General features: G+C 41.9%; 1 protein-coding gene across 2 annotated transcripts; it reads right to left on the minus strand.

Annotated features, from left to right (window-relative positions):
* Positions 1 to 737: 737 nt before the first annotated feature.
* fam184b (family with sequence similarity 184 member B) lies at positions 738 to 26066 on the minus strand. Of its 2 annotated transcripts, none has more exons than XM_087799540.1 (18): positions 25563 to 26066; positions 18045 to 18233; positions 16419 to 17060; positions 14851 to 14986; positions 14620 to 14753; positions 14013 to 14558; positions 13690 to 13797; positions 13333 to 13610; positions 12262 to 12406; positions 10401 to 10520; positions 10179 to 10311; positions 9806 to 9936; positions 8479 to 8594; positions 7014 to 7367; positions 6837 to 6951; positions 5733 to 5840; positions 4822 to 5207; positions 738 to 4750 (listed from the first exon to the last, which is right to left on the minus strand). In XM_087799540.1, the coding sequence occupies exons 1-18, from the start codon at positions 25713 to 25715 to the stop codon at positions 4678 to 4680; spliced, it is 3867 nt and encodes a 1288-aa protein (XP_087655666.1). In that variant the 5' UTR covers positions 25716 to 26066; the 3' UTR covers positions 738 to 4677. The 2 variants fall into 2 exon arrangements, with proteins under 2 accessions (XP_087655666.1, XP_087655658.1); XM_087799532.1 differs by having other exon boundaries at positions 14620 to 14756.
* Positions 26067 to 27207: the final 1141 nt, after the last annotated feature.

Here is a 27207-nt window from a genome sequence, read left to right on the forward strand (position 1 = left end):
TCGCTGAGATTTCAGATGGGGGGGAAACTTAATAAAGTCTCCCCCTCCAAGCGACTCGTTGTATAAAACAAAGCGAGGTGTGTTTACAGTTGGCTGAATGAGAAGAGAAGTAAATTATTACATAATTGGGCTCCGCTCTCGTAACCTCTTGTTCGCCTAGAATTCAAACAGGGAGAAAGTAATAACTTCAAAACATTGTTATGATGAGAAACTTACTGAGAAAGACTTCAACATTTGAAAAATGTAAGTGAGTCAGGAGAGTTAGGTTTTCAGAATAGTTGCCCTGTAAACATGCATATCTGCTTAACACTTGGCTTCAACAAAAATCTATCACTTTCTCTGGGTTTCAGTAAAATAGTCTTGAAGACAGATCTTGCCTCAATCTTCAATTACTATGTAGTTCTGAGCATCACTGCAGCTCCTATCATATAAAGTTGCTAGTCTTGGTTGTCAGTAAAAGAGACTAAGCAAGATATTTGGTTGCATATTTTGAGTAGCACATAGTTTTTTTTATGTTCCACAAAAATGTATTTCGATACTGTCATTCTTCTGAGTTATTTTGTTTTTCAATAATGTTATATCTTATTATTGGAACGCCTGAAGAACAGTAGTCCTACACAAACCTTGTTTACGTCTTTGTGACGACATATTTGTGTCAGATGCGTTCAAGGACCCCGGGACCAACTGAAACCCGAGACGATCTGTGTCCTACACTGACCTTGAAGGCCTCCCACCACTCTCTGACAGTCAGGGTTAATGCCTGGCAGGCAAGACTGGTGTGGTCAGGACATCATGTATACTAAGGTTCTCAACCACAACTGTCTTGCAGCAATTTCTTTCTGATTACTTTGATCCAATTTTGATTAACTTCTGTAAATGATAAACTTATTTTTTAAAGGGCAACTGATGTAAAAACCAGAATCTCTTGACTCAAGATGTTTTAAAGATTGAAGTCTAACTCTCCTAGATGCAGTTAATCTATTATAAATGAAAATGTTTTAGAGTTATTACTTTATAAAGTTCTCCCTCGTCTTAAATCTCGGCAAACGAGAGGTTACGAGAGTGGACTCAGAGATAATGACTTCACTCCTCCCCCGTCCATCTGTAATTACGTCTATTTACATGGAGACTCTGGATTGATGACGCACGGTGACAAACCTCAATGTTTGACCAATCACAGCAGAGTGTGTGTGGTTATGGCAAACAAAATATTATGATTAAGATCATTTTTTAATGCAAATATTTCAGTGAAAAGAGAGTTTTGTATAAACAGACACATAATGATTAGTACAATAGAGGTCCAAGTTCAATTTAAGAGACACTTAAATCAACATTTTGTTACGGATTATCGACGTCATTCGTTCAATACACACCAAATCAAAAACATGTGACACTTACAAAAACAAAAATATTTATTAAATTATTTTCATCAACATCATCATACATTTTTGCATTGAGACAAGCTTTTTTTTGGTATGTTGAGTGGAGTGTGGTGATGAAAAAGATCTCAGTCTTCTTTCATAGAGACAAGAAATGTGTCCAAAACTGTCAGACAACTCAACCAACAATGCAGTAGAAAAGGAAGACATTTAAAAACACATATGACACATTCCAAAATGATAGTTCTCGTCCAGCAGATGATCCGAGGTCAGTTATGTGTTTGAGAAGCACTTTCTGGTTGAGCTTTGAGGCAATGTTTGAGATGGCCTTGCTGGTGATGAGCTCGGACGTTGACGGTGTTTGCAGGGAGACATGTCGGCTGAGACCGGGGATGATCAGAGCAGAGCTTTCTTTCAGTTCAGCTCAGCCCTGTGGACGCAAAACCTGTCGGCAGCACAACCTGTTGATACTTGATACTTGTTGATACCTGTCAATACTTATCAACCAAAAACAATCTTCAAACTGCATCTGAAGTCAAGCCAGTTTGCTTCCACCTTGGGGCATTTTAAAATTAAAAAAAAATATTTGGAGGTGCTTTCTTTCAGCCAGTCATTCTTGATACATCTCATAAAGGACTGCAAAATTCAAGACAGGTTTGAATCAAAATTGTGGTCCTGATTTGATAAGCAATCGGGAAACTAGGAAAGCACAGGTTTAGTGCGTACTTCTGGCAAGGGCTTCGTTTTTACAGGTAAAGAATTGTTGCTCACGGCAAAATAAATAAATGAATAAATAAAATAAATCTGCTGACTACAGCTGGAGTCCAGATTGTGCCTTATGGTTCTCAACACATGCCCTTGACTGCTGTTCCACCACCAACATTAGCTCCACAACATTCAGGAATCCCCCTTATCTCTGTGTATAAGTAATTTAGACATGAATAAAAGGTCTTTACAGTGACATGAAGATTTATTTCAGTGATTAAATCATGTACCATGAAGTCAAGCTTTACATTTCTTAGTCAGTTTGCACTCGAGCCGGCCTGTAGACTATATAAGATATGGAGGTTGCAACCGTGATGTCACACTGATACAGTTTTGTGCGGCCAACTTGAAAATAAATGCAGTCTTCCTGTTTAGCCTGAATCATGACTGTGCCCCTTGAATTTAGGCCACGACTCACTTGTCAAACAGGTCAACTACGGCCCTTATTAGGCAAATTCTCAAAAGTTAAATAGTGTGTGTTGATATTGAAAATATTTTAGACCAAAGCAGGTTTTTAAAACCAGATTTTAATAGATGTTTAATTATTTTTTTCTTCTGTAAACAAACATGAATCCAGACTTAAAGGGCACCTAATGTTAAAACCCAACTCTCCTGACTTATTCACATGTTGTAAATGTTGAAGTCGTCCTTTTCAAAATGCAGGAGGTCATTCATCATGACGTTGCTCCGTTACTTAATAAAGTTCCCTTCCGTCTGAAATCTTGCCAAACGAATTACAGTTTAAATTATACATTCTGGTGGAAATGTCCTCCCCTAGAAGCCCTAAATCAGTTAAGTACCCACATGTTAATTGTGAAACAAAATAAATATTTATGTAAACATGGTGAGAGTTACTTCTGCCTTTAGGTGTTTTTGTAATGTGTACATTAAGTAGCAAACATTATTTTTATTATTCGTTTTCAATGTACAGAACGGGAGTTTTCTTCTCAGCTAAAACAGTGCATTGAAAGTGGGCGGGGCTTAATCTTATTTTGTAATGTAAATATCTTTATTAAATGAGAATTTTGTGCAAAAAGAAACATACTGATGAGTATACAGAGGTCCTAGAACACTTAAAAGAGACACTTAAATCAGCACATTAGGTGCCCTTTAAATACAAACCATCAATCTTTTCAAAGTGAGCCTGTTTATAACCGACCCGTTTCATTTTAAGTTATTTTACCTCACATGAATGAGCCAGTATTTTGTTTTCTTCTTGGGATTACAACACTCGTTCAATTTGAACTTTTAGCTCAACTCGTGTCGTCTGGAGAGAAATAGTTTTTCACTTGTAATCATCTTTTCTGATGCAACATTTTTGAAGGCAAAGACTGCAGCGTGCCCTTCCAAGAAAGGTTGCCAGATCTGAAGGATGTAATCATACCTGGGACCACCTTCACCAAGACTTTCCTGATCCCCTTGATTACTGTTATTGTCACAAAGCTCACTAAAGAGCTGCTCACATGTAGAGGTGACCAACATTTGTGCGACTATATGGGAGCAGGACGTGGAACACGTTTGCCGCGACGTGATTGCAGCGTAAAGGTGTATCTTATAACACAACATAAGAACAGATGTAAAGATTGAAAGAAAAAAGGATCACATCGACCAAAAGAAAGATTGTGCTTTTTTTATATATACTTCCACAATAAAGAGATGCAACACTCGTCAACCTTCAGATCCCAGCGCTGATCGTACGACAGTTTTGTTGCAAAAATAGCACCTTTACAATGAAACGCTTGAGTTGGTTGTCCTGTTTTGTGTGAACGTGACTTAAAAGGACACGGAGAGAAGATCTTGTGCTTACGGTTGCTGATCTGATCCCACACTGAGAGTTTCATATAGTTTTGATGTGTATGACAGAGTTCTTTAAATCATTCTATACGATTGTTTTTTTCTGTGTTGACAACAAATACTTTAAAATCCATGTTGGGATTTAAGAAGAAAGAATGAAAGAGAATCTGACTCTTTTTGTTAAAGACTGTTTTGTAAATATACTTTTGGTTTGGACCTCGAGCGTGTATCGACATCATGTCGTCTGACCATCATTTACGACCGAGGTGAGCTTGTCATTTTAAATGTTGATCTTAATCCGTCACTTCTTTCTCTTGCCGTCCTTTACCATTTTAAAAGGTAGAATCTGATCGAACCTTATTTATTGTATTGGATGGATTTCATTTCATATACCATGTTCACAGGATTATATTTGATTGAAGAAGCCAAATTCGTTGTTAAATGTAACTGTAGCGGTCGGGGAGAGTTCATGCACACATTCTTTTAATTTCAATCTTTCATTGCCAGCTTTCTCACACTTCTTTTTTTATTTCTTCACATAATAAGTGCTACTTGAGCAGAATTTTCGAGAGCCACTAATATAGCGGCTCTCCCGATAGACCTTAAGACGTTGATGTGCAAAATATGTTCGAGTTCATCTCATGATTGTTGCGTGTGCAGGTGTGTCCAGAACAAATGATGAAGAATGAAGGAGAAGCAAAAGGTCCAGGATCTGAATTTTTGCAGCTGCGGTTTGTGCTCAGAAAGAGAAGTATTTGGTAAACCACTCGTGCTTCAACCCTTCTGTGGCCCTCTGCTCCAGGTATGGACCCCTGAGGGAAAAAAAAGACACACGTGTGATTCAGCATTTATGAATTAATAAAAGTGTGCGGTTGAGTTGCACCTTATTGACTGGGCCTGGAGGTGTGCGTTGGGGCAGGAGGGCGACACGTAACGGATCCCCAGCTGTGGCGAAGGGCAGACCGGGAGCGGGGCAGTGGGCGCCGGCGTCGGAGGGATGCAGGAGGTCCGGGATCTGGCGGAGCGGAGGAGGGACGGCGACGAGTGTTGGCTGAGCGAGCTGTGCTTGTGAGGCAGCGACGACGTGCAGTAGTGAGTGGAGCTCTGGTGCTGCGAGCTGGACTGGTGCGGAAGAGTCGAGGACGAGTGGAGATGGACGGAGGAGCTCGAGGAAGACGAGGAGGAAGAGTGGGTGAGGAGGAAATTCCTGTCACGAGACTCTGTGCTGGGAATGCTGGTGACGCAAGGAGGCGTCTCTGCACACTTTCTCTGAGAGGAAAAATACATGTACATATCTCTGTCATTATCAATAAGGCAGCTTTAGTTATAGTTAGGACTTATTTTAAAATAACATTTTGATATCATTCTAATTTGCTAATATAAAGCACATTCTCTGCAGGACCTAAAGACGATTCTCTGACTAAAGTCTGTCGTCTGTTCAGTAATGAGCAGCTGCTCTACCTCGTGTCACACTGCTTTCAAATCAACGAAAAGAGAAGACAGACTGGTATATTTTAAGTGCTTGTGCAGAGTATCTAGGTCTCTTCAGCGTGAACAGATGGTCTTCAAAAACAGAGCACGCCAACCTGAAATAGCCCGAAAATGAACACACTGTTGTCACTGATGAATGATTTTACAAAGCTGGGGGTCTTCATGTGTTGACCCTTAAATCTGTTTAAATGGCAGCAATGACATATTGGAGAGGATTCATGTTATTTTAGTTGTTGAGAAAAAACAAGAGCGTGGACTATCTCTAGCATGGGTACCAGCATTTAAAAAAAAAATGTAATTCACCCTGACAGTTGGCGTTACACTCCCAGGAAGGGTCTTGCTGTCCTGAGGTCTGAGGGTGCTGTTGTCCCCAGCGACAGGAGGGTGAAGTTGAAGTTGATGTCTCTCTTCCTGACGGAGGGAAAAGAAGGAGGATCAGTCCAGGCTCACTCTCTCGTCACTCCTCTCACGCTCATGATCAGATGGGATTCATGGAAAATGACCGTAGTCTGGAGCTCTTTATAGATTCATGCACTTCCTCAAGTGATGATCGAGCAAGTCTCGAGTCCCTGTCAGGCCAGATTTCATGGAGCCTTCGAGCAAATCCACGGTGTCCTGATCTACGTCTCATCAAGATTTTTAGGAAGTCATTTTAAACTTTCAAAGTATCACTTTACTACTGCATTGGCGTGACTTGCGTTCTCTTAACACTTATTTTGTCACTTCCTGTCGCTGGTCGTTGTTTATTATTACAGATGTAAGTAGATGGATTTTCTTTATTAGTCACACAGGGGGACATATCAGGTTGATCGCAGAATGAAACCCAATAAAAAAAAACAACAAAAACACAGTTAAACAAATAGCTTTTAAGAATTTAAAGTAAGGAATTATAGTAACGTTAGTCAATAATGACACCACACAAATGATATTACACTTTTAAGAACAATAGTTAACTGTAGTGTGTATGTGAGATGCCCTGGATACCTTTAATTATTTTGTTTATCTCTTACAATCTGCTTCCATTTTGTCACTACCTTGGATAGATCAATTGGTAGAGCACATTGGATTGTGAAGATGTGGGTTGTATCCCATCACTTGGTCATTTTATGTTGTTATTTACAGTTATTTATTGTGTCGTGGCTGTGGTTGTAGACCTGCATTCATTCTGGTTACACAAGCTTTTCATACTGCATTATGCATCCTAGGATTACTGTATTTTGTAAGCCACTGCAAAACATAACGTCACTTTTTTAGCAAAGAATTTCTCCTTAAGAACAATATGGACTGTAATTGTTCTGAATCAATGTTCCGAATTGTAACAAAATACATTGTTATATAGTGCAAAGCAGATGTTTCGCTTCATAGAAAAGCCACGAGAAATATTCCTGTCCATGTGTGAGTTCCCACCACTAGTCGTTTAATGAGGGCGTCTCTCTCCGTGATCCTCTCCTGGAGTTTCCCCAACTGTGGGTCGTCACCCGGCGGCTCTCGCCTCCTGCATCGCTCCTCACGCTCGCGCAACCTGCCGGTGAAGAGAAGAACCCACAACAAAAAACTCTCCTCCAGATCAGGGTCGGCACTCACTCGTTTTCCAGGGCCACAATGCGAGCCTGCAGGTGCGTCTGAGCGTTGCTGTACTCCGACACCAAACTCTGCATCTCCCGCTTGTGCTCCCTCCTGATCTCCTCCAGCTCCTCCCGTCGCTGTTCCTCCTCCCGCGTTTCCTTTTTCTCTTCATTCGGTTCTTCCTCTTTGTCTTCGTCCTCCTTTTTGTCCTCCCAGTTCTTCTGCGACTCCTCCAGCTTCTCCATCTCCACCCTCAGCTTCTCCACCTGCTCCTTCAGACGCTGAGCCTCTTCTTCTAGTTGGGAGTCTCTCCTCTCCTTTATTTCGGTTCTGTCCTCTTCTTTCTCTATTTTGGGGCTTTCCTGCATTAGTCTAGGAATTAAAGGAAAAAATGACAACTATGCCAAATCAACAATGAGGTTTGTGGGCCTCATGTGGCCCACATTGATCAGGCCTTAATTGAGTAACAACTAATTAATTGACCGAAAATGGTTACAATACAACGATGTGATTGTTTCTCTAACTCTTACACTTGCTGGAGCCAAGGTCTCAGGCAAGCAAGTTCCCATACATCTGTAAGATTCCCTGAATCAATATTAGATAAGGTCCATTAGACTCACACCCCTCTGAGGCATTATATACCGTATTATCCGCACTATTAGGGGCACGGGATTATAAGGCGCATAGAATAAAAGATACAGTCAAACGTTGGACTGTGGTTGCGTTATGCATCCACTAGATAAAGCTGCGCTAAAGGGAATGTCAACAAAACAGTCAGATAAAGTCAAACTTTATTAAGCGTTCTGACAACTCCCTTCACTCCCATGGTAACGATGTTCAGATGATGTTTAAAAGGCTTCAAGCAGCAGCTTGTGAGACTGTTGTTGTGAGCAGACAAATGTTGAGCGAGCAGTAGAGAAGTTGAGCGCATGTATGACAGCTAGAGCGCGCGTGTATGACATGTTGAACGCACGTGTATGACTGGTTGAGTGTACAACAACCAAGACACACTTGCTCAAACCGGTGGCAGTAATCTTACTCTTTAGCCGTCCGCCATGTTGTGACGTGCGTCATTAATCCAACCCTGTGATGATGCAATGACGTAATTCCACCCACGGCGTGTCGGCTCAGTCGGCGCAGAGTCAAGTGTTTGTAATCAAGTCACCCACTCGGTAATGTCCGGATTATGAGGCGCACTGTCGTTTTTTGAGAAATTTAAAGGCTTTTAAGTGCGCGTTATAGTGCGGAAAATACAGTACTTGCTAACATGCCCTTCATGAACCCTTTGAATCGTTTAATATTTTAAATATATTTAAATTCAGTAAATCTCCAATTCATAAACAAAATTCTGTAGCTATGTCAATAGTGATCAACAGCTGTAATTGGTTGACTGGGCGGCAAAGCATCGAGGAGCTGTTAAGATCACCTTCATCAGACTCATGTAAATGTTGAGTTTTCAAGTTCAAAATTAAAATAAACTCACTTGTCCTTTAGCTGTTTCCTCAGTGTCGTGTTTTCTCTCTGTAGCTCCAACAAGGCACAGCGGCTCTCATCCAACTGACGCTCAAACACCTGGTTCTGATTCTGCTGCTTTAGGTCCTTAGAACACAGACACACATACACTTCGATAAACCCACAATGTCTATACAAGAGGCTCATAGAAACTCGGGGAAACTGTCCCAGTCCAGGCCAGTGATCTCATCATGGTTGACCGGCTCTAAATAGAGGTGTGAATGTGCTGCAGACACATTGGCGATGCGCTGACATCTGATCGAGGTGGTGTGGAATGTCACGCTGCTTTTATGCTGCGTCAATGAGACTGCAGACTGGAAAAGGTGCCGCTCGTGTAATGTGTTGATATTTATGAGAGCATTTGAGATCAACTCAAAGACACTTTCTAAACAGTGACCAGTGTCAAAGCGCTTTGTCTAGAAAGACGCTTTAACAAATAACCTTTACTCACTAACTTATATTGAAGGGTCCATTAAAACGGTTTTTAGCATTTAAAGACAATAGTTATAATTAAAAAGAAATCATGGTTTGAATCTAGCATCTATATGAAGGTACGTTCACTTTCCAACCATAACTACTTATCTATAGATATAAACTAGTAAATCTATCTGTGTGTCTGCATGATCTTAACCCATTGTGCGGTCTCTGGGTCAAGGTGACCCGGAGGAAAAGAGATACCACAAATACATTTGTTTTTGGGCCTCCGGGTCAACATGAGCCTGAGATAACTCAAGGGTTCATGTCTTATAGACTCCCCAAAACTGTTTGAAAAACTGCGTAAATGTCAACAAAATTGGATCTATTAGAATTCTCATTGGCGTCTTTTCCCTTGACCGGATCCAGCCCTCCCTAAAAACAGTCATTGTGAGGTCATTTTGTAGAGCAGTACCTGACTCTAAGGGACTTTAAGATCAGGCGGACACACATGCACAAAAGGGGAACTACTATTATATACTAGGAGTTTTTATTGGCAAGAATCTGGGACAAGGGAGCTGATACGATATGTTGCCATATATAGCGTTACTGTAGGAATAAGAAAACATTTGTAGTTTTTTTCAGGTTCTTGACTATTGTTAAAACATTGTGGCGGCAGGACTGTATCCTCTCATCCTCAGTTCGCCGGGATCTTACGGGATTTCATTGTTCCTTTAGAATGGGCGTAATGACTGCTGCCATGTAGCGTGAATATCTGCTTATGAATTGTAAATCTAATAAATGTATACTACACTGACTTGAAATATAAACCAAAAGAACTATGGCAAATCTGGGCAAGACGCCTCCCCCCCGGTGCTGGTCACCTGTTGCAGAGCCATCATCTGTGTGTGCGCCTGCAGCTGGGCCTGCAGGTCTTCGATCTGCTGCATGTGTCTCTGGGTCATCTGCCGGCTCCACTCCGTGTGTTGCTGGTTCAACTCTGCACGCTGCTTATCTGACGCCACATACACACAGAAAAATCTAAATCAATTGGGCCCACAATGCCAGAACCCTTCCTCTGTTGCCATGGTGAAGTGTATCCATGGCAATAGGAACTTCAGTGTGGAATTTATTATCTGAACGTGCGCATCTCTGAGCGTGTTGTCTTGTGTGTGTGAAACATGTTTGTTTGTCATTGGAGCTGTCAATATGTCTGTGTGTACTTGTGTTGAGGATGTGTGTGTCTGTTTGTGTTACCTAACTCCAGGTGCTGCATCGTCTGCAGTCGGTTCCTCTCAGACAGCAGATCTTCTCTCGCTTGTCTTTCTAACGCCTGCAGCTCTAAGGTGTGTTTGTGTCTTTCTTCCGCTAAAGTCTGGCCCTGGGGGTCCTGACAAAACACACACATTTTAAGCACGGATCAAGAGCATAATTATATAACCCTTCCCTCACTAAAATAACAAGCGTCTTCTGAAATACCTGCAATAGATCCTTCAATTTTTTGTTTATCTCTTTGGTCTCCTGGACCTCTCTCTTGAGCCTGTCAATTTCAGGGCTGCCATGGTAACCGTCTCCCAAGTCCGATTTCTTTTTTTCTTCCTGTAAAACAGATGTACAGTACATATTAGAAACAAACATCTTTTGCATGACACACTATAAACACCTTATTTCGCTTCTTATTTCGGCTGGAACCAAACTTCTTATCCGGAATGACACTCAAACCATCTGGCCTTTCTCACAGCCTCAGGTCACATGCTTGCCTGACATCTCAGCACCTACATGGTCTTCCATTAGACCAGCATCCCTGAAGTACTAGAACAGGTTTCCCCTCTGACCAAATGTGCTTGACAATGTTCAAAAACCAATTGGACACAGAGGCATTAACGAAAAAAGCTTAAAATCCAATGACCTAGATTCTGAAAACTACTTTCCTTATATTAAGCTGAACCGACTGGTATTTATCTTACACCAAATAAACTTGTCTCTCATTCCCTTGTGTGAGTTTAAAATCTGACTGTGAATTGTATTCAGATCTATCTATCTATCCATCCATCCATCCATCCATCCATCCATCCATCCATCCATCCATCCATCTATCTATCTATCAAGTTAGGGCACTTTTTATAGATGGTTGGATCATAACTTTCTTTGGTTTTCAGTCCATCAGTTTAACTGGAGTTTGAAATTCTTAGATCTCAGTGGGGAACAAATGGAATGCTTAATCAACTGTCTCATGTTGATAATGACTCTATTGTGTTCTCAACTGGGTTTCGAAAATAATTACTCTCCTCCAAAATAAGTTCACTCCAGCCTTTTTAGTGCAGGATCTGCTGACATTTCAGTTAAATGGAATCATTTGTCAGCATGAACCCAAATCCTCGCTTCTGCTTCATCAGTCTTTTATTGGACTCCTCTGCCTCGTCAACGCACACTTTTTTTTTCTCCTGACCGCATTATCAGCGTTTATGTTTCTCGTGCAGTCGTGAGCGTGAGACGAACACGGCCTGTGGAGGACGACACGAGAATCATTTTCACACCCTGAGGACCATCCGTGACTCATGGTGTTGAGACTGACACACAACATCTTGATCTTTTAACCCAGTTAAACTGCTACCGGCGTCACTGTTTATTCTAAACAGCATCTTTCACCTGATAGACTTAATAGATGGAAATGGATTTATTAACGCGAATCCAAGCACAGCAAGATAAAATGAATTTCAAGTATTGTTGCGGTTTAGTTTGATTTAAGAACAAATTTACGTTTGCAAAAACAGGAAAGTTTCACAGGGAACAGAGCAAGTGAAAATCTTAATTTCTCCCGTTTATGGGAATGGAAGTGAATGAGCTGGCTTTTGGCGAAAGAGTGTGTCTGGGCTAAACAATGTGAGACAACCCAAGCATGTGATTGTCAAAGATACATTTTTCCAAGAGGTTCAGCTCTCGCCCGCGACAGACGGGAGGCTATTTTCCCTGCCACATGAGTGCTAGGCCTGCGACATTGGAGAAAAAACATAACAATGTTACATGACTCACATTTCACCGGAGTTAATGGAAGTTTGTGAACCAGCAAGTTATGTTTCTATGCGATTTAGCCTTGTATTTCATGAATAAATGAACGAATTTGTAAACCGTGCTGGTGTTTTACTGCTGTGTTCTTGATCTTCGGAATTATTGATCAAACATCAATTTTTTTATTTTTTTTTTACACATAATTGATGAAAATAAATGTCAAATCACAAATGTCACAACTTGACTATGGCCCTCACAATTAGATTGTTTAACCCTGTCAATAAACCCATAAACAGTGGCTGTATATGAACAACACAGCAACAGGTCTCACCTGCAGCTCGGCCAGTTGACTCTGAAGCTCACTGATCTGAGTCTGCAGCTCCTGCTCTTGGTTCTGCCAGCGCTGCTCGCTCTCCGCGACCGCGGCATTCATCTCTATCCTGAACTCTGCTCGGAGTCGCTCTTCACACTCGGACCTGAAGGAGTTAGAACAGGAATATTCACTTTTTTCAAATATATTTTTCAAAGATTTTCGATTACGAATGTAATAAATATTGTAACAAAGGTAAAACAATGTAAGAGAAGAATAATCATAAACATTTATTACATTAAAAAAAGCAACACATATAAGAATCATTTAAAGCTCCTGTGAGAAACACAAAGCTTAAAGCTTAAATTTGAAATAAAATCCTGTACACGAAAGTAAGGATGAATACTTATACTACACCATAATGGCAAAGGTTCTGACATAAACACAGAAACTAAACTGCAAAGCAGAAGAGATTTGATTTCTTCAGCTCAGTGCATAGTGTACTTAACAATAGAGTCACATCAGAGTCACAACACCCACCCTTTACCTCAAATAAACCTGCCCAAAAATTACAGTCTGTTACAAAAAAATCAAATCAAATCAAAAAAAGAGAATGATAAAAAACCCCGTAAATATGAAGTATGAAATGATCTCCTGTCGTCCACAAAGTTGTTTCCATTCAATTAAATGCTTTTTAATGCTCTTATCTGGACTAAAAAATAAATAGATGGAATTTTATTTGTCCTTCGATTTACGTTCAATTTATGTTTTGCAGATTTATGTATGTCCTAAAAAATTAAAACAATTATTTTAAAATAGAAAAATGGTTTCACTGTGTACAGCTCTGTTGTGTTAAGAGAGAAAGTTGAGTGTGAAGTTGTGACAAAAAGAAAACTTATGGTAGAGTTGCGTTTTTGGGCTTTGACTCAGATTATTGTTTACACTTAAACTGTTCCGTCCACCTGAGTTTCCAAGATGGTGTGAGGGACCATTTACTCACACTTTCTGGCAGCGTTTAAGCAACACCCCTGGTTTTCAAAGAACCATAAATATTGTGTAAAAAAAAAAAGGCATTTTTTAATTTTCTGCTACCTGATCCGTTCCTCTGTGCTCCTCTGACTGAGGAGGTTCCTCTCGGCATTGACTCTGCTCTGCTCCAGGACCTTCTGCTCCAGTCGCTGTTTGTCTGCCCTCAGAGAACTGATCTCTCTCTGCTGCCGCTGCCTCTTCTGCTCGCTCTCCTCCTGCACCTGAGCCTGGCGAGCCTGGATCTCGCGGAGCTCCTCCTCCAAGCGAGAACAATTGGGTCCACACGAGGGAGCCGCGTCAGAGGCCTCCTTGTCCTCCTGAACCGACTTGAGCCGGCCGATCTAAGGAAAAGAAAAACAAGTGCCTGGTTATTCACACTTTTATCTGTAGGTGTCCTGCGGCTGTGAGGAAAAGTCTCACCTCGCTGGCGAGATCCGTCAGTTTTGCCTCGCGCTCCTCTCGTAGTTTCTTCATGCCGTTACGGAGCTCCAGGCTCGTCCTCCTCTCCTCTTCTAGATGCGCACATACCTTTTAGAGTTGAGAGGTAATGCCAGCACTTTAATCACATTCACCGAAAATCTCCTATAAGCGCTTGAAGATTACAATTCACCGCCTCTATCATCCAGTCTACAACTGAGCTCAAGGACCAGCTTCTCCTCGACCTAAGTGGGTGAGCCGTCGCTCTGCCTCCGGCTAGCCGGGCGACAAATAACGCAACAGGTATGAGATGCAAAGGTGCTGACCTCTTGGTTGGTCTTCCTTTCTGAGCTCAGAGCTTCCTGGACACTCTGCAGTTCTGCCGCGTGTCTCCTCATCACCTCCTCGATGGCCTTGCGCACCTGCTCCTTCAGTCTCTTGCGGTCCTCCTCGGCCTTCTCCACCAGCCTCCTCTTCTCCTCCTCCAGCTTCTGCTGGACGCAGACTCTCTCGGCGTCGATGTGCTCCATGTGCTTGTCCAGTTGGGACCGGACCCGGACCCTCTCCACCTCCAGCTCCTTCCGTAGACACTCCACCTCGTCCTCCTTCTCCCTCCTCAGTTTGTTTTTGACTCCTTCCACTTCTTTCTGCAACACGTTCTTCTCCTCGTCCCTCTCTCGGCGAAGCCGGTTCCTCTCCTTGTCCAGGTGCTCCTTCTCTTTATCCCTCTCTCTCTGCAGGTTTTCCTTCTCTCGCTCCATCTCCCTCTGAAGTTTCTCTCGCTCCTCGTCCGCATGCTTCTGGATGCGACGCAGCTCCTCGGTCTGGGCTCGAACCATCTCCGAGCGCAGGCTGGACAAAGCCTCCGCGTGCTGAAGAACATGTGCACGTGTCAAGTTGAGGGACACGCCTGAGTCCATTCACTCTATTCACCTGTCTGATCTGCCGGACGTGGTCGTTGTTTCTGCCGCTATTCTGGAGCTCCAGCTCTCTGTTCCTGTTCTGTAGACGGTTCACCTCTCTCTTCAGCTCCTCCACCTCCACACACGCCTCATGGCTCTGAAAGTCTTCTGACACACAAACACAAGATCGATCGATAAATCCATAGATTGTCAAAAGGTTTTTGTACGTTTTCCATTGGCTTCTAATGACACAAAGATCCACCTGCTTTGCTCTGCAGCTCGTCCTCCTGCAGCAGCAGCCGCTCCTTCGCCACGGCAAGCTCCTCCTCCGCCCGCTTGGCCACGCCCTCCGCCTCCGAGACACGCCTCCGGTCCAGCTCCAGCTCCTCCTCCAGATCCTGAAGGAGGTTTGTAAAGATTTTTAAAAAGTAGAGAAACCGAAACAACGGAAACAACATTGTACAGTGTATTGGCCTCCAAACCAAAACATTAACAGGTTCCTACAGCTAAAGATAAGTTAAGACTTTTGAAGACTTTTTTAATACCATTTGTAATTACATTTAAGACCAGCTCGACAATTGAATAAAGTAAAAAATAAAACGGTTTTAACATAAAAAATAAACATTTTTTTCCACCAATCCCATAATACCATCATGCTGAATTAAAATGTTGGATTTAAAACGAATCGAAACTAAAATAAAATATTACTTGTGTTTTTATGTAAGACTTTCAATAGACTGATAATTAAGGCCTTGTTCTTATATTCATGAATTAAATGCCAAGTTTGTCAAGACTCTTTAAGGTTCTGCCTGATTAAAATGGAGCTAAGAACATACATCAAATTAGTTACATTATAAAAGTTAGTATTAGACTGAGTATTATATAATTTTTATTTTTATTTAATTACTCTCAATAGTTATCATAAAAACAATGGACTTAACGTGTTAGTATGTTATAAAAGCAAACAATAATTTCTATGTTCTCCCTCCTCTTTAGTTGTACAAAAATACATACAATTTTGAGAAAATCAATTTACTATTAGTTTCTTACAAGCAGGTCTAAACTGAATGCACAATAAAGCACAATAAAAAGTGATCTCAGATGTCATGATAACTTGTTCTCACTTTATAAGAGAAGATCACAGCAACACGATTTAATTTCCTACAGATATGTAGACATTTGAGCGTTTTCCAGACCAAGAATCTTAGCATTACATTTACTTTTATTATGATACAATGTAAAAAATATGTGCAAACGTTTTGGCACCCTTTTAATCCCATTCATTTCAAGAGCTGTAGGGATTTATAGTTGACAGGTTGCTGCTTATGAGACACCTTGTTGGACCAATAAAAATGACTACTGAGATGTTTCTGTTTCCATTTGGTATAACATATGTTAAAATAAAGTTGCTAATTCAAAAGCAAGTGACAAACTACATACTATATACTGTACATATGCTTATTATAATTCTTATTCAACTTGCATTCAACTTGTTTACTCTTCTTACCTCTTACCTTCCTTCTTCTCACCTCCCAATCATTAGCTTGCAGCAGAAGCAACTGTTCAATTCTGAATCTGAATTCCGAGTGCGTGTGTGTGTGTGTGTGTGTATGTGTGTGTGTGTGTATGAGTGTGTGTGTGTATGAGTGTGTGTGTGTGTGTGTGTGTGTGTGTGGGGGGGTGTGTGCGCGCGCGCGTGGGGGTGTGTGTGTGTGTGTGTTTGTATGTGTGTGTGTGTGTATGAGTGTGTGTGTGTGTGTGTGGGGGGGGGTGTGTGCGCGCGTGTGTGTGTGTGTGTATGTGTGTATGTGTGTGTGTGTGTGTGTGTACCTGTATCCTCTCCTGCAGCTTCACCGTGTTCCTCTTGTTCTCCGCGAGTCTCTGCAGGTGACCTTCCGCCTCGGCCTCTGCTCTTTTCACTCGTTCTCGTAAGGCGCTGTGCATTCCTTTCTTCTCCTCTTCCTCTCGCTCTTCCCATCTCTGCCGCTCATCCCTCCACTCCGCCTCCATCTTCTTTCTCATTTGATCGCTCTCTTCCTTGACATCGTTGAGCTTCACCTCCCATCGCTCCCTCTCCTCTCGGACCTCGGCCCTTCTCTTCTCCTCCACCTCACGCCTCTCCTCCGTCAGGATGTGGATCTCCTCTAGCAGCCTCTCCAAGTCCGCCTGCGCTCGGATCTCCTCCTCATTTTCCCTCTGTCTCCTCTGCTCAGTCTTCCTCCGCTTATCGTCGTCTTCCTTCTGTAGTTCCTCACATTTCACATCCAGCTCCTGGATCTTCTCCTCAGCCTTCTTCAGCTCGGCACCGAGTCTCAGGCTCTCCTCTTGGGACGCACTGATCTGGGATCTGGAGTTCCGCAGCATCTCCTCCGCGGCCTGAAGTCTTTCACTGAACTCTTTCCTCAGCTCCGACTCCGTCTCTCGCTCACGCTCCTCTGCTTGGACCCGGAAACAATCGAAGTCTGCCTGAGCCTGTAGACGAATGTGAGACCTGAGGTCAGAACGGGTGTTCGGTACAAGTCATAGAACTCAAGAGTTAATTGATGAAATAGTCTTTTGATGTTTTTTTTTCTGAGAAAAGCTACATTTTTAGCATTGGCCACTACATTATAGTTTCTGGTGAAATAACAATATCATGAAAAACAACAGGATTTTTCAAAAACATATTACATGATAATAAATCTTAAAAAACTGGATCAAACAAACTGAGATGATTTATTGTCTTTATTATTATTTTATTGGCATTTTACAAGTGCATTGTGGGTGTTTGGATGGTGCAGTAGAAACTGAGCAGCCTGGTCATACCTACTAGTGTTGTTGACTGGCAACTGTTAACCGCTACTAAAATATAATTACTTTCCCTCCTGTTTTCAAACTTAAAAAACATTTGCAGACATGCAATACAGTGATCCAAACACATTGCACTGACCGTTCAAGAGTCATTGTATTGTACTCCCAGATGGTGATCGGTCTTGATATTATAAATAATAGTAAAAATAATAGTCATGTTAAAGGGCAAGTTAAAGACAGTGAAGGACATTTCTTCCCTGCGACACTAATGTTTACAATCCCATTCACACCCAAATTACAGTTATAACACAAAAACTAATCATTTTAGTCATGTTTGGAACGTAACAGTCGAAACATCATTCAATTATTTTTAAGGGTTTGAAATCTGTTTTAAGCAGCTTTGGAGGTTTGATTTGATAGCCTGTGCTGCTGTAAACAAGCTTTAAATTGGGTAGAAATGCATGAATGGCGGAAAACATAAATTTGAATATTATTAAGTAGTAATTTGAAAAGCCATGTTGAATGTTTCAGGGTTTCACAAGGGAAGAAGTAGTTCTGAGTAAAACATTTGGTCATTGCAGTTGTTTATCTCCATCAGGGTCTTTTCTAGGATGACCTACTGCTGGAGATGGATTGTTGAGTTCAAGGACAATGGTATGCAGATACCTGAGCTCTGATTCGTTGCTGCTCGTCCAGGGTCTCCTGCAGCTCCAGGAGTCTCATCCTCAGGACTGAGCCCTCCCCCTCGTGACACGTCTCCATCAGGATGCGGTGCAGCTCCTCGTCATGGGCGTAGTTCAAGGCCTGCAGGGCCGCCTCCTGCTCCTCGTTCTTCATGTTCAGGGAATAAATCACCTGGGAAGCATCAAGGACAAGCGGCTCACGTTGCTGTTGTCGGGATTTACACTAAAGATAAGGATGTTCTGTGGAAGCGACTGATCAATCGTTTTTTATGACAAACGTCATCCAACGTTGACAAGTGTTGCAACTGGCTTGTGTGCTGTGTTGGAACACATTATGCGGAAAACCTACCTTGTATTACTGTAGTACTACTATCCACATTACACTCAGTTCCTCAAGCCTTTTCTCGGACGTGACTTGGAATTTAAGGTTAAAACATCTGTGTCCACCGTTAGATTCTATATCTAAATACAGTGAAGTAAAAAGAAATGAAGTGAAATGTATTATTTAGGATAGAGCTTTCATTAAATGTGTACCTAACTTAGCTGACGTTACATGAGAAGTCTTTCTCAAGCAAAAGAATATCTTAAGTTTTATTCAATGTCTGCCTCATGCTTAGTTCTTAGCATCATACACAAAAAATGCATATCATGAAATGTGAAGCTAATATGTTTCTGTTGCATCAATGCACAGTGAGTCATTTTAGATTTAATTAACAGTTGAACGAGGACAACATGAAAGGGCAACTTATGTGCTGATCTAAGTGTGACTTAAATTTTTCTAGGACCTCTATATACTCATCAGTATGTTTCTTTTTGCACAAAACTCTCATTTAATAAAGATATTTATTAGAAAATATGCGTAAGCCCCGCCCACTTAAAATGCGCTGTTTTGGCTGAGAAGAAATATCGTCCAAGCAACCACGCCCACTCTGCTCTGATTGGTCACCAAAACACGAGTTGCATTCAAGGACTCACGTAAATTTCGACTCAGCCCTGAAACTCCCTTTTTGTACATTAAAAACAAATAATAAAAATAAGGTTTACTGCTTAATGTATGCATGACAAAAACACCTAAAGGCAGAAATAACTCTCACCATGTTTACATAAATATTTATTTTGTTTCACAATTAACATGTAGGTACTTGACTGATTTAGGGCTTCTAGGGGAAAAACCTCCACTAGAATGTATAATTTAAAAATTGAAGACGACGACTTCAACACTTCCAACATGTGAATAAGTCAGGAGAGTTGGGTTTTCACATTAGGTGCCCTTTAAATACATCTTTGACCTCTATTGTACTCATCAGTATGTGTGTGTTGTCTTGTTTCACATCCTGCCCAACCAAACGCACTCTGCTGTGACTGGTTATAGAGGGTTGTCACGTTGCGTCACCAATCCTGGAAGTTGTCTTCTGGAAGGGTCTGGTTGTATAAACAAAGTTCACGTAGTGAAGAGATCCCAATAGACTTGTGAAAAATTACTTTTATGACAAAACTCATCAGATAAAGAACCTCGTGTAGTCAGTGAAGCTAAACTGGAGGACTGATTTCATTTTTACCAAAGAAATATAAACCTTCCTTTTGTCTTGACACATTTTATAGAGCTAAAAGTTAATGACTATTAATAATACACTCATGTCTATTGCATTCTTGAGAAGCCAAGATTTCAGACGGGGGAGAACTTTATAAAGTAATAATTGCAAAACATGGTCATGATGAGGGACTTAGTGCATCCTGAAGAGGAAGACTTTGAAATTTGAAACACGTGAGTAAGTCAGAAAAGTTGGATTTGGACATAAGAGGACCTTTAAATTAACTTTATGCCAAATAGAATGTACAAATTAAAGCATATCACAATTATGTAACCTAATGATTATTATTAAAATTGTGGGTCCTGCAGCAAATCATCTATTGTCCAACAGTGGTTCTGTTTGAAGGTATGTTTCGGCATTTATCTAGTTGTTAACCTACAAAGTATTTATACCTGACAATACTGGAGACATTTGTTTTAGCTCAAAATATTTAGATGTAATCTCTGTAAATGAATCCCTTAATATTTAACTCTTTACATGTATTTGTGTACCCCACAAACAGCAAGTGATATCATCCTATGATACATGAAATAATGAAGAGCTTTCGCAGGCAGAAAACCAAAGACAACCAGGCTCTTGGCAGGCTAAACACATGTGTACATGCAAGTGTATAAGCTATGTGATTTACATTTATGTGGTGGCTCCGGGGCAGATTTCAAACCTGAGAAAGATACAACAGGACACATGCAGCCTTCTATTGTAGATAAAAGCAACCTTTCAATTGTCTAACAGGTTCCACCTTGAACATTCTGCTTATGGTAACATAGCGTTAAGAAGGACGTTTTTTCCTTGCCACTTTCCCTTATTTGATTGGCTGTAATGAATTGTATGTCGATTAAGAACAAAAAATAAATTACTTAATTTCTATCCCAACAGTCTTCAGCAAGCTAAACCCATTCTTGTTCTCTCTCTCACAAGAACCTTTTAGACATTGTCGACGCCACTAACTTCCCTGCTTCGCAGATCTGTAGTAACTAAATGACCTCTGTGTGTGACATATCAACCATATTCCAATTAACAATTATTTCTAAAACAACCAGTCTAAACTTGTAAAATGAAACTTTTCCTAGCTCATCCCATCGTGCTCATAAATAACCAAAGATCACTCTGGTTTGGTTTACAGGAGGTAAGTTGAAGTTATCAGCCAGTATTAATCAGGACGATGGCAATAAACCCGAACCCAGATGAACAACGAAGATGAACTGTTTGTAAATATTCTCAGTAAACACCAAGAGACATCTGGCACCAGCATTCTGCCGCCTACTGGATCCCTTTTCATTCTTCCACATATAGACCCTGACTAATACCTGAACCGTCCTGTTTGACTACAGCGTCACTGTGACTCACCCTGACATCTTTACTGATCCCCTTAACTCAAGAGTGGCTGGAGCTCATCCAGGCGAGTGTGTGTGTGTGTGTGTGTGTATGTTGGGGGGTGGTTAGCTGCACCCCGTCGCCTCTTCGTCTGCAGCAGCTGCCCCCACACGGGCAGACATTCCCAACATGCTGCAAGTGCACAACACCGGTTCTCTTCACTGAATCCATCCACACTTTTAACTTTGTCACGTCATTTACAAAGATGTTCCTTCAGGTCTCCTTAGATTTATTTAGATTTAGATTTATTTATTTATTGCCGGTAATTTAAGAACAAAACAGGATTTTTTCGTGGTATCACAGCCATCTCTGTGGTGCCAAACAAATATGGACCCATTTATATTTTCTGAGGGGTCTCCTGACATGCATTTTCCCCCCTACAACGGACTGAAATCTTTGGAAATGTGACTATTGTCATTAAAATTGAAATAGCGCTCCCTCTAACCGCAATTGACACAGGGTTTTATTGTGGTCCAAATTTTGCATTTTACAGAACTGTTTTAATCTTGTTGATGCCATGCGTTTAGTTAGTCAGCGAAATCTGGAAGTAGCTTAGCATGCAGACATAGTGGTTTTTTCATTGACATTTCTTTTGCTGTGTGTTTAAAATGTCCTGTGGTAAAGTGACATCAACTTATATCTCCCAGTAAACAAATCAAATAGTGCCCATTTACTAAATTTAATTCAATTGTCATTCATCAGATTTGGCAATGACGGAGCCTATTCCAGCTACTTTGGGACAGAAAGGTAAGGTTTTAAAGTCGGTCTAGACCCTGGAAATGCTATCATTTGTACATATAAATGTCTCCATTTGGTCAGACAGGACCACCAGCTTGGGTTGTTTTCAATTTCCAGTATTCCACACTTATCCTCCAAAGGTGGACACAATCCTAGCATCAATGTGTCTATGGTAGGAACATATAGATCTGGACACCGTTCCGTCAATCAGTTGCCAGTGCTTTTCAAAAACAGGAATTATAAGGACCCTTCTGAAAACATGATGGTGATCTTGGCACCAGAGGGTATGATGGTGAAAGGGAGAAAGAGTCTGTGGGCTAGGCGGTGGTGGCTCTTCCGTTTAGCCCCTCAAAGTTTGGCTGATGACAGGTCCAGGCCGAGTGGCTGAAGGCCACTATCCATTTATAGTGCCAGAGCTATTGTCTGAACGTAGGTTTGAGACCAGGGATGTGAGCAATGTTAAGCCACATACATACACACCAGGGTTAGATCGTCTTTGTGGGGGTCCAGCTGGAAGTTTATACATTACACTGGGCTTCCATACTGCACATAGAAATACAGGGTTACCTTGGTAACTCCAGTTCTATGACTTTGTGTGACGCCTACAAAATGCGTTAACCTCTACTAGGCTAAGTACTTTGATAGAGGATGGCCTTATCTGCCACCTGCTGGGCAGCTACTTAATGGTCCTTTCTTAGTTCCAAAGCAAGGCATTATGGTCAGTGATCCAGCAGCAAAAGTCCTGATAGAGTTTGCCACACATGGTCATAGAAGGGTTTTTTACCCCCAAATAACTTTAATGTCACTATTTGTAAATGTTCTCAAATTCAGCAATTTCTATGGTGGTGCTCCTTAGCTCTGTTACACGGGCGAAGACGGAGGAGGTAAGGTTCAGACTGGTTAACAGTTCAAGGCGCTTTAATCGAAATCTTCAAACAAAATAGTTTGCAATCAAAAGCAGCAATAAAGTTGAAATCTATTTCAGTTTGTCCCCATGGGTCTTCGACTGGAGGCTGTCAGAATTGCGTGTTATTTCACGTTGTGTTAAGAAGAGGATTATTACTTTTTGGCTTGGGAATTATGCAAATCTTCAGGCTTTCAAGCACATCATAGTCGAGTTTGAAAGCTCAAGTCAATCATCTGATATTTTGACAAACACATTTCAATTTGCCTGAACTCACTGACCTCAGAAAGTTGATTTTTAAGCACATTCTATGTGTGTGTCTTTTCAGGGCTTTGTGGTAACAGATTTTTAAAAACATCTCCACGCCTGTGGGAATCCAGCTTTAGGTAGATCATGATATTGATTCAGCTGTCCATGTGTAATTCATATCAAGGTTAACGCAGACACGCGACTACTATTCTGCAAAGGATCGCTTCCTGAGACTTTTCAGGTGAAGGGTGGAATGAATAAAAGTTTGAATAAAGTGCAGGATGCCTCATCCCTATTTGAAGACACTTTTTTTCACTACGTTCTTTCATTTGTCCATTATCATTTGGTCACTGACGCTATTGTCTCCACCTCATATCAGTGTGATTGAATAGAGAATAAGGGGCGGGGCCTAAAATAAAGTGGGGGCGTAAATCAAGCATACGGCATGGTTGTATGAGTTCTGGAATATTGGAGTACGAAGAGATGAGAAGGTGTGTGTGTGTGTGTGTTAAAATAACCGACTGCTGACCCACTTCCTGCACGGTGGCTACTCCACTTGTCTCTAAACACTCGCATAAACCAGGCGTCACATTCTCTGCATCCCAGAGCTCCAACAGCAAAGATCAAGTTATGTGACGTGTGATATTTCATCAGGTCTCCCGGGTTCCGATGCGTTCAACATGAGCTCCGGAGCTAAATAGAGATGACGGTCCTGACGTCAAATGAGAACCAAAACAAGTCCTGCTCTGGCAAACATTGCCACGGCATCTGACCCTTTTACTCCGTGTCACCTCTGCTTGTGTGTGCTGCACATGCAACCACGCATTAATCCGCCCGTCCACACGTGTCCACAGAGGTGAAGCATCAGGAGGAAGTGCACAGTCATCAGGAACAGTCATGGCTCAACAAGCTACAGGTCATGCGATGCCTCTGTAAGCATTATCGTGGAGAGAGAATCCTCATATAGACGTCGCTGCGGCAGCTGCCCTTGGTGTGCCTGGATGAGCAGGAACCGTTTTTACCTCAATATATATTCTCATTAACGGCCCAAATTATAGTCTCCTATGTGATATTATGAGCCAACATTTGATCTATATAATTCAATATTGAAACATTGCTTAAAGTATTGCTTCCCCTGCCTATTTCATTTTTGTTCACACACCAGAATCACTCTGCAAATACTTTGTACTACTATTCATTATTGGACGTTAAAATGGTTGCCTAAGCATGTTCTCTAAATCAATAGAAAAGTGCAAAAGGAGGTACAAGCCTGATTATGATCATGTCTTTTCGGTCTCATTCTTATTGGACTGTTAAAATCCACTATATCTGTTCCTTAAACACCAACAACCTTAACAAGTCAGCATCTCAACATGAACTTTAATCTTCTCTGCTCTTGAGCTCATCACTGGACCACGTAAAATAACTTGGCAGATTTCGCCTCCAGGCCTTGAGTTTGACACACATGATTAAGATCATCGCAGACATCTGTCTAAGCAGCTGAGCCCGTAACCCTGAAGGATCCAGATGGTCATTCAGAACAACAACACCTAAAATGAGTCTTCTGTTCCCCTTCCAAAGTTATTTTACCAGCAATAATTGAATGACTCCTTGCGAGAGGTTCAGTTTAGATGAAATAAATTCAATGTATTTCTTGCTGTCCAGAATGTGGCTTCAATAGTTAACAGATAATAGTTAAGGGCCTAATCTAAGCACCGTAGTAATACACATCGTTTAGATTGAATACATGTAACCGATCCAGATCACATAAAACCAATCAAACATGGAACACTAATCCACTTCATCTGTGATGGCTTCTCTTCGAGCTGCGTTGAATACATCATATTAGATGGCCGTGTTTTTATAATCATATCATTGAATTAATGAAAACAGCTTATGTTCTGCACTGACACCATCATTTAAACACATCTGGCACGTATGACACTAATACAAACTCACACACTACATGTTGCCTTCCCCGGTGTTTTCCTTTTTTTCTCAGGTCACAGGAGCTCGAACCAATAAAAACTCTAGGCGAGGGATGTCATAACTGCCCGGACCAGCATGGAAATATGATCTGCCCATCATCAGAAACGCTATTCTTCTCCCATATCTGTGTTGAAAGAACTTATCATCACATGTTGAGCAAAGTTCCGTAACTGGGACGAAACATCACTACATGTTGGTTTTGTTCTGCTGGATTTAGAAACAACGTTTTTAAGGCGTGATGTAGCTTTTGTTTGCTGCGTCTACTGTCGTAAGATTGACAGTATTTTTGGTGGGTCACCAGTGGGGTGATCGTGAGTTTACTCTTATGGGGGGGACAGCTCCTGTCCATTGAAGGGCACACTAAAGCCACTAAAAAACACACAGTTCAAAGTTCAAAGTTCACCATCCCAACCATGGACATGACACAGTTTTTATTATCTCGAGTTCACTTCTTCCAAAACCCATATAGCCAAAGCCAGGAAGTGTGAGTGAGTCCCTGACAGCCTGATGCCTCCTAAGCTGAGAGGGATCTCCAGATCACCCTGTCAGTCAGGGATGTGGTGAGGGATCTTGTCAGGGATCCTGTCAGGGATCGATGACAATCCCTTCCTCCAGAGGAACTTTAAACATGTGGTTCATCTGATCTGACTCCTACCTTGGTTAGCTGGGCGATCTTCTTGCACATCTTGTTGTGCAGCTGGTTGTCAAACAGGTCCTGATCGATGCTCTGGAACTCTGCCGCAGTCCCGTTGACGGCGGAACCGGACCCCGCCGCCGCCGGCGCAGCCTTACCGGCGCCCGAAGCCATGATGGCCGCCCCTCCTCCTCCTCCTCCTGCCTCCCCGGGACAACTTCCAGCGCTCGAAGGCTCCTCTCAGGCCAGAATCCGCACCTAGATCGGGGGAAGTGATCTCTCGTGCATCTCATTCCCTCCTCCTCCGGTGCTCGTGCGCGGCAGCACCAGCGGGGCTGTGTTCGTCTGCTGCCCCGCGCGCCTGCCGCTGTCCGAGGGCGCGCGCTGCAAGTCCATCGGGGACGCGCTCGCGAACAAAACCGACACTTGGCCCCGGATGCCAGCGGATGTTTTTCTACTCTACGGAATAATGCATAAAGTCCGCGCACCTGCCTAGCAGCAGGAGTGGAGAGGGGCGTGCGTGGATGTGTGCGTGGAACGTTACCCGGAGAGGCGCACTGCTGCAGTGCTGCCCCGCCCCTACCCGAGCCCTCAGTGAGGGAGGGGGGTCTCCGGGGGGCCAGCCGTGTTATTTTACTCCATCAGTCATCGTGTTTACATCCAGCCGGTGTGCTAACTCTTAGACCCCCCCTGCTGTCCACTGACATTAGCGGTGTGTGCAAACACAACACGTACTGGAGGGTGAACGACAAACATTATTTATAAAAAAAAAATAGAAATGAAATAGAAAATAAAGACCCTTGCAGGAGCCAAGGTCTGAATAGGAAAATCCACAAGATTGATTTCATTATGAGGTGATATTGAACACCATGTCCTATATTATAATATTAAAATATGTTCATTGGCAAATGAACTGAAACCTTCATCTCTGGTGTCAAATTACATTTCTCTGAATGTTCTAAAATAAATGTATGGATTGAATGTGTTAATAAATTGCAACATGTCCACAACAAAGTGATTAGGATAAATAAATTAAATATATTATTGTTATCTATTATCATCTGTAAGTCTTAAGTTGATCTGATCCAGCCTTACACCCCAGCTCGGGCTCTGAGGTCTGTGGATCAGAATCTATCTGGTTCCACGCACATGGTTCAGGACCAGAGGAGAGAAATCGTTCCAGGCTGACGCTTTGGAACGATCTTCCTCTCTCTTTGTGTTTGATGGATCTACTGTCTCCTTCAAGAAACATCTTAAGACATTTCTATTTGTTCAGGATTTTTCTTGATTTTTCTGGAACTCCTGTTGTGTTATCAGTTTTATCTTGACCTTTAAAGTATATACTTTATTGAATATTGTTTTGATTGTTTAAGCGCTTTGTGACCCTGGTCTGGAAAAGCGCTATACAAATAAAAATTACTTACTTGCTTACTTACTTAAGCTGCTATATGGGATTCGGGAAGGGTTGTTGGTTCGCTTCCAGGTCGAGAGGGAGCCAACTTGTGACCTTTCCGTGTGGAGTTTGTATGTTCTCCCCCTTGACGCGTGGGTTTACTCCGGCACTCCGGTTTCCTAGCACAGTCCAGAAACATACAGAGGTGGATTGGGAAGTAGTTTGGGAAATTGTCCGTATATGAGTGTTTGTAAGTAAGTCATTTATATTTGT

Source organism: Callionymus lyra, chromosome 1, assembly GCF_982586985.1.
Source record: "Callionymus lyra chromosome 1, fCalLyr1.hap1.1, whole genome shotgun sequence".
Classification (NCBI taxonomy): Eukaryota; Metazoa; Chordata; class Actinopteri; order Syngnathiformes; family Callionymidae; genus Callionymus; species Callionymus lyra.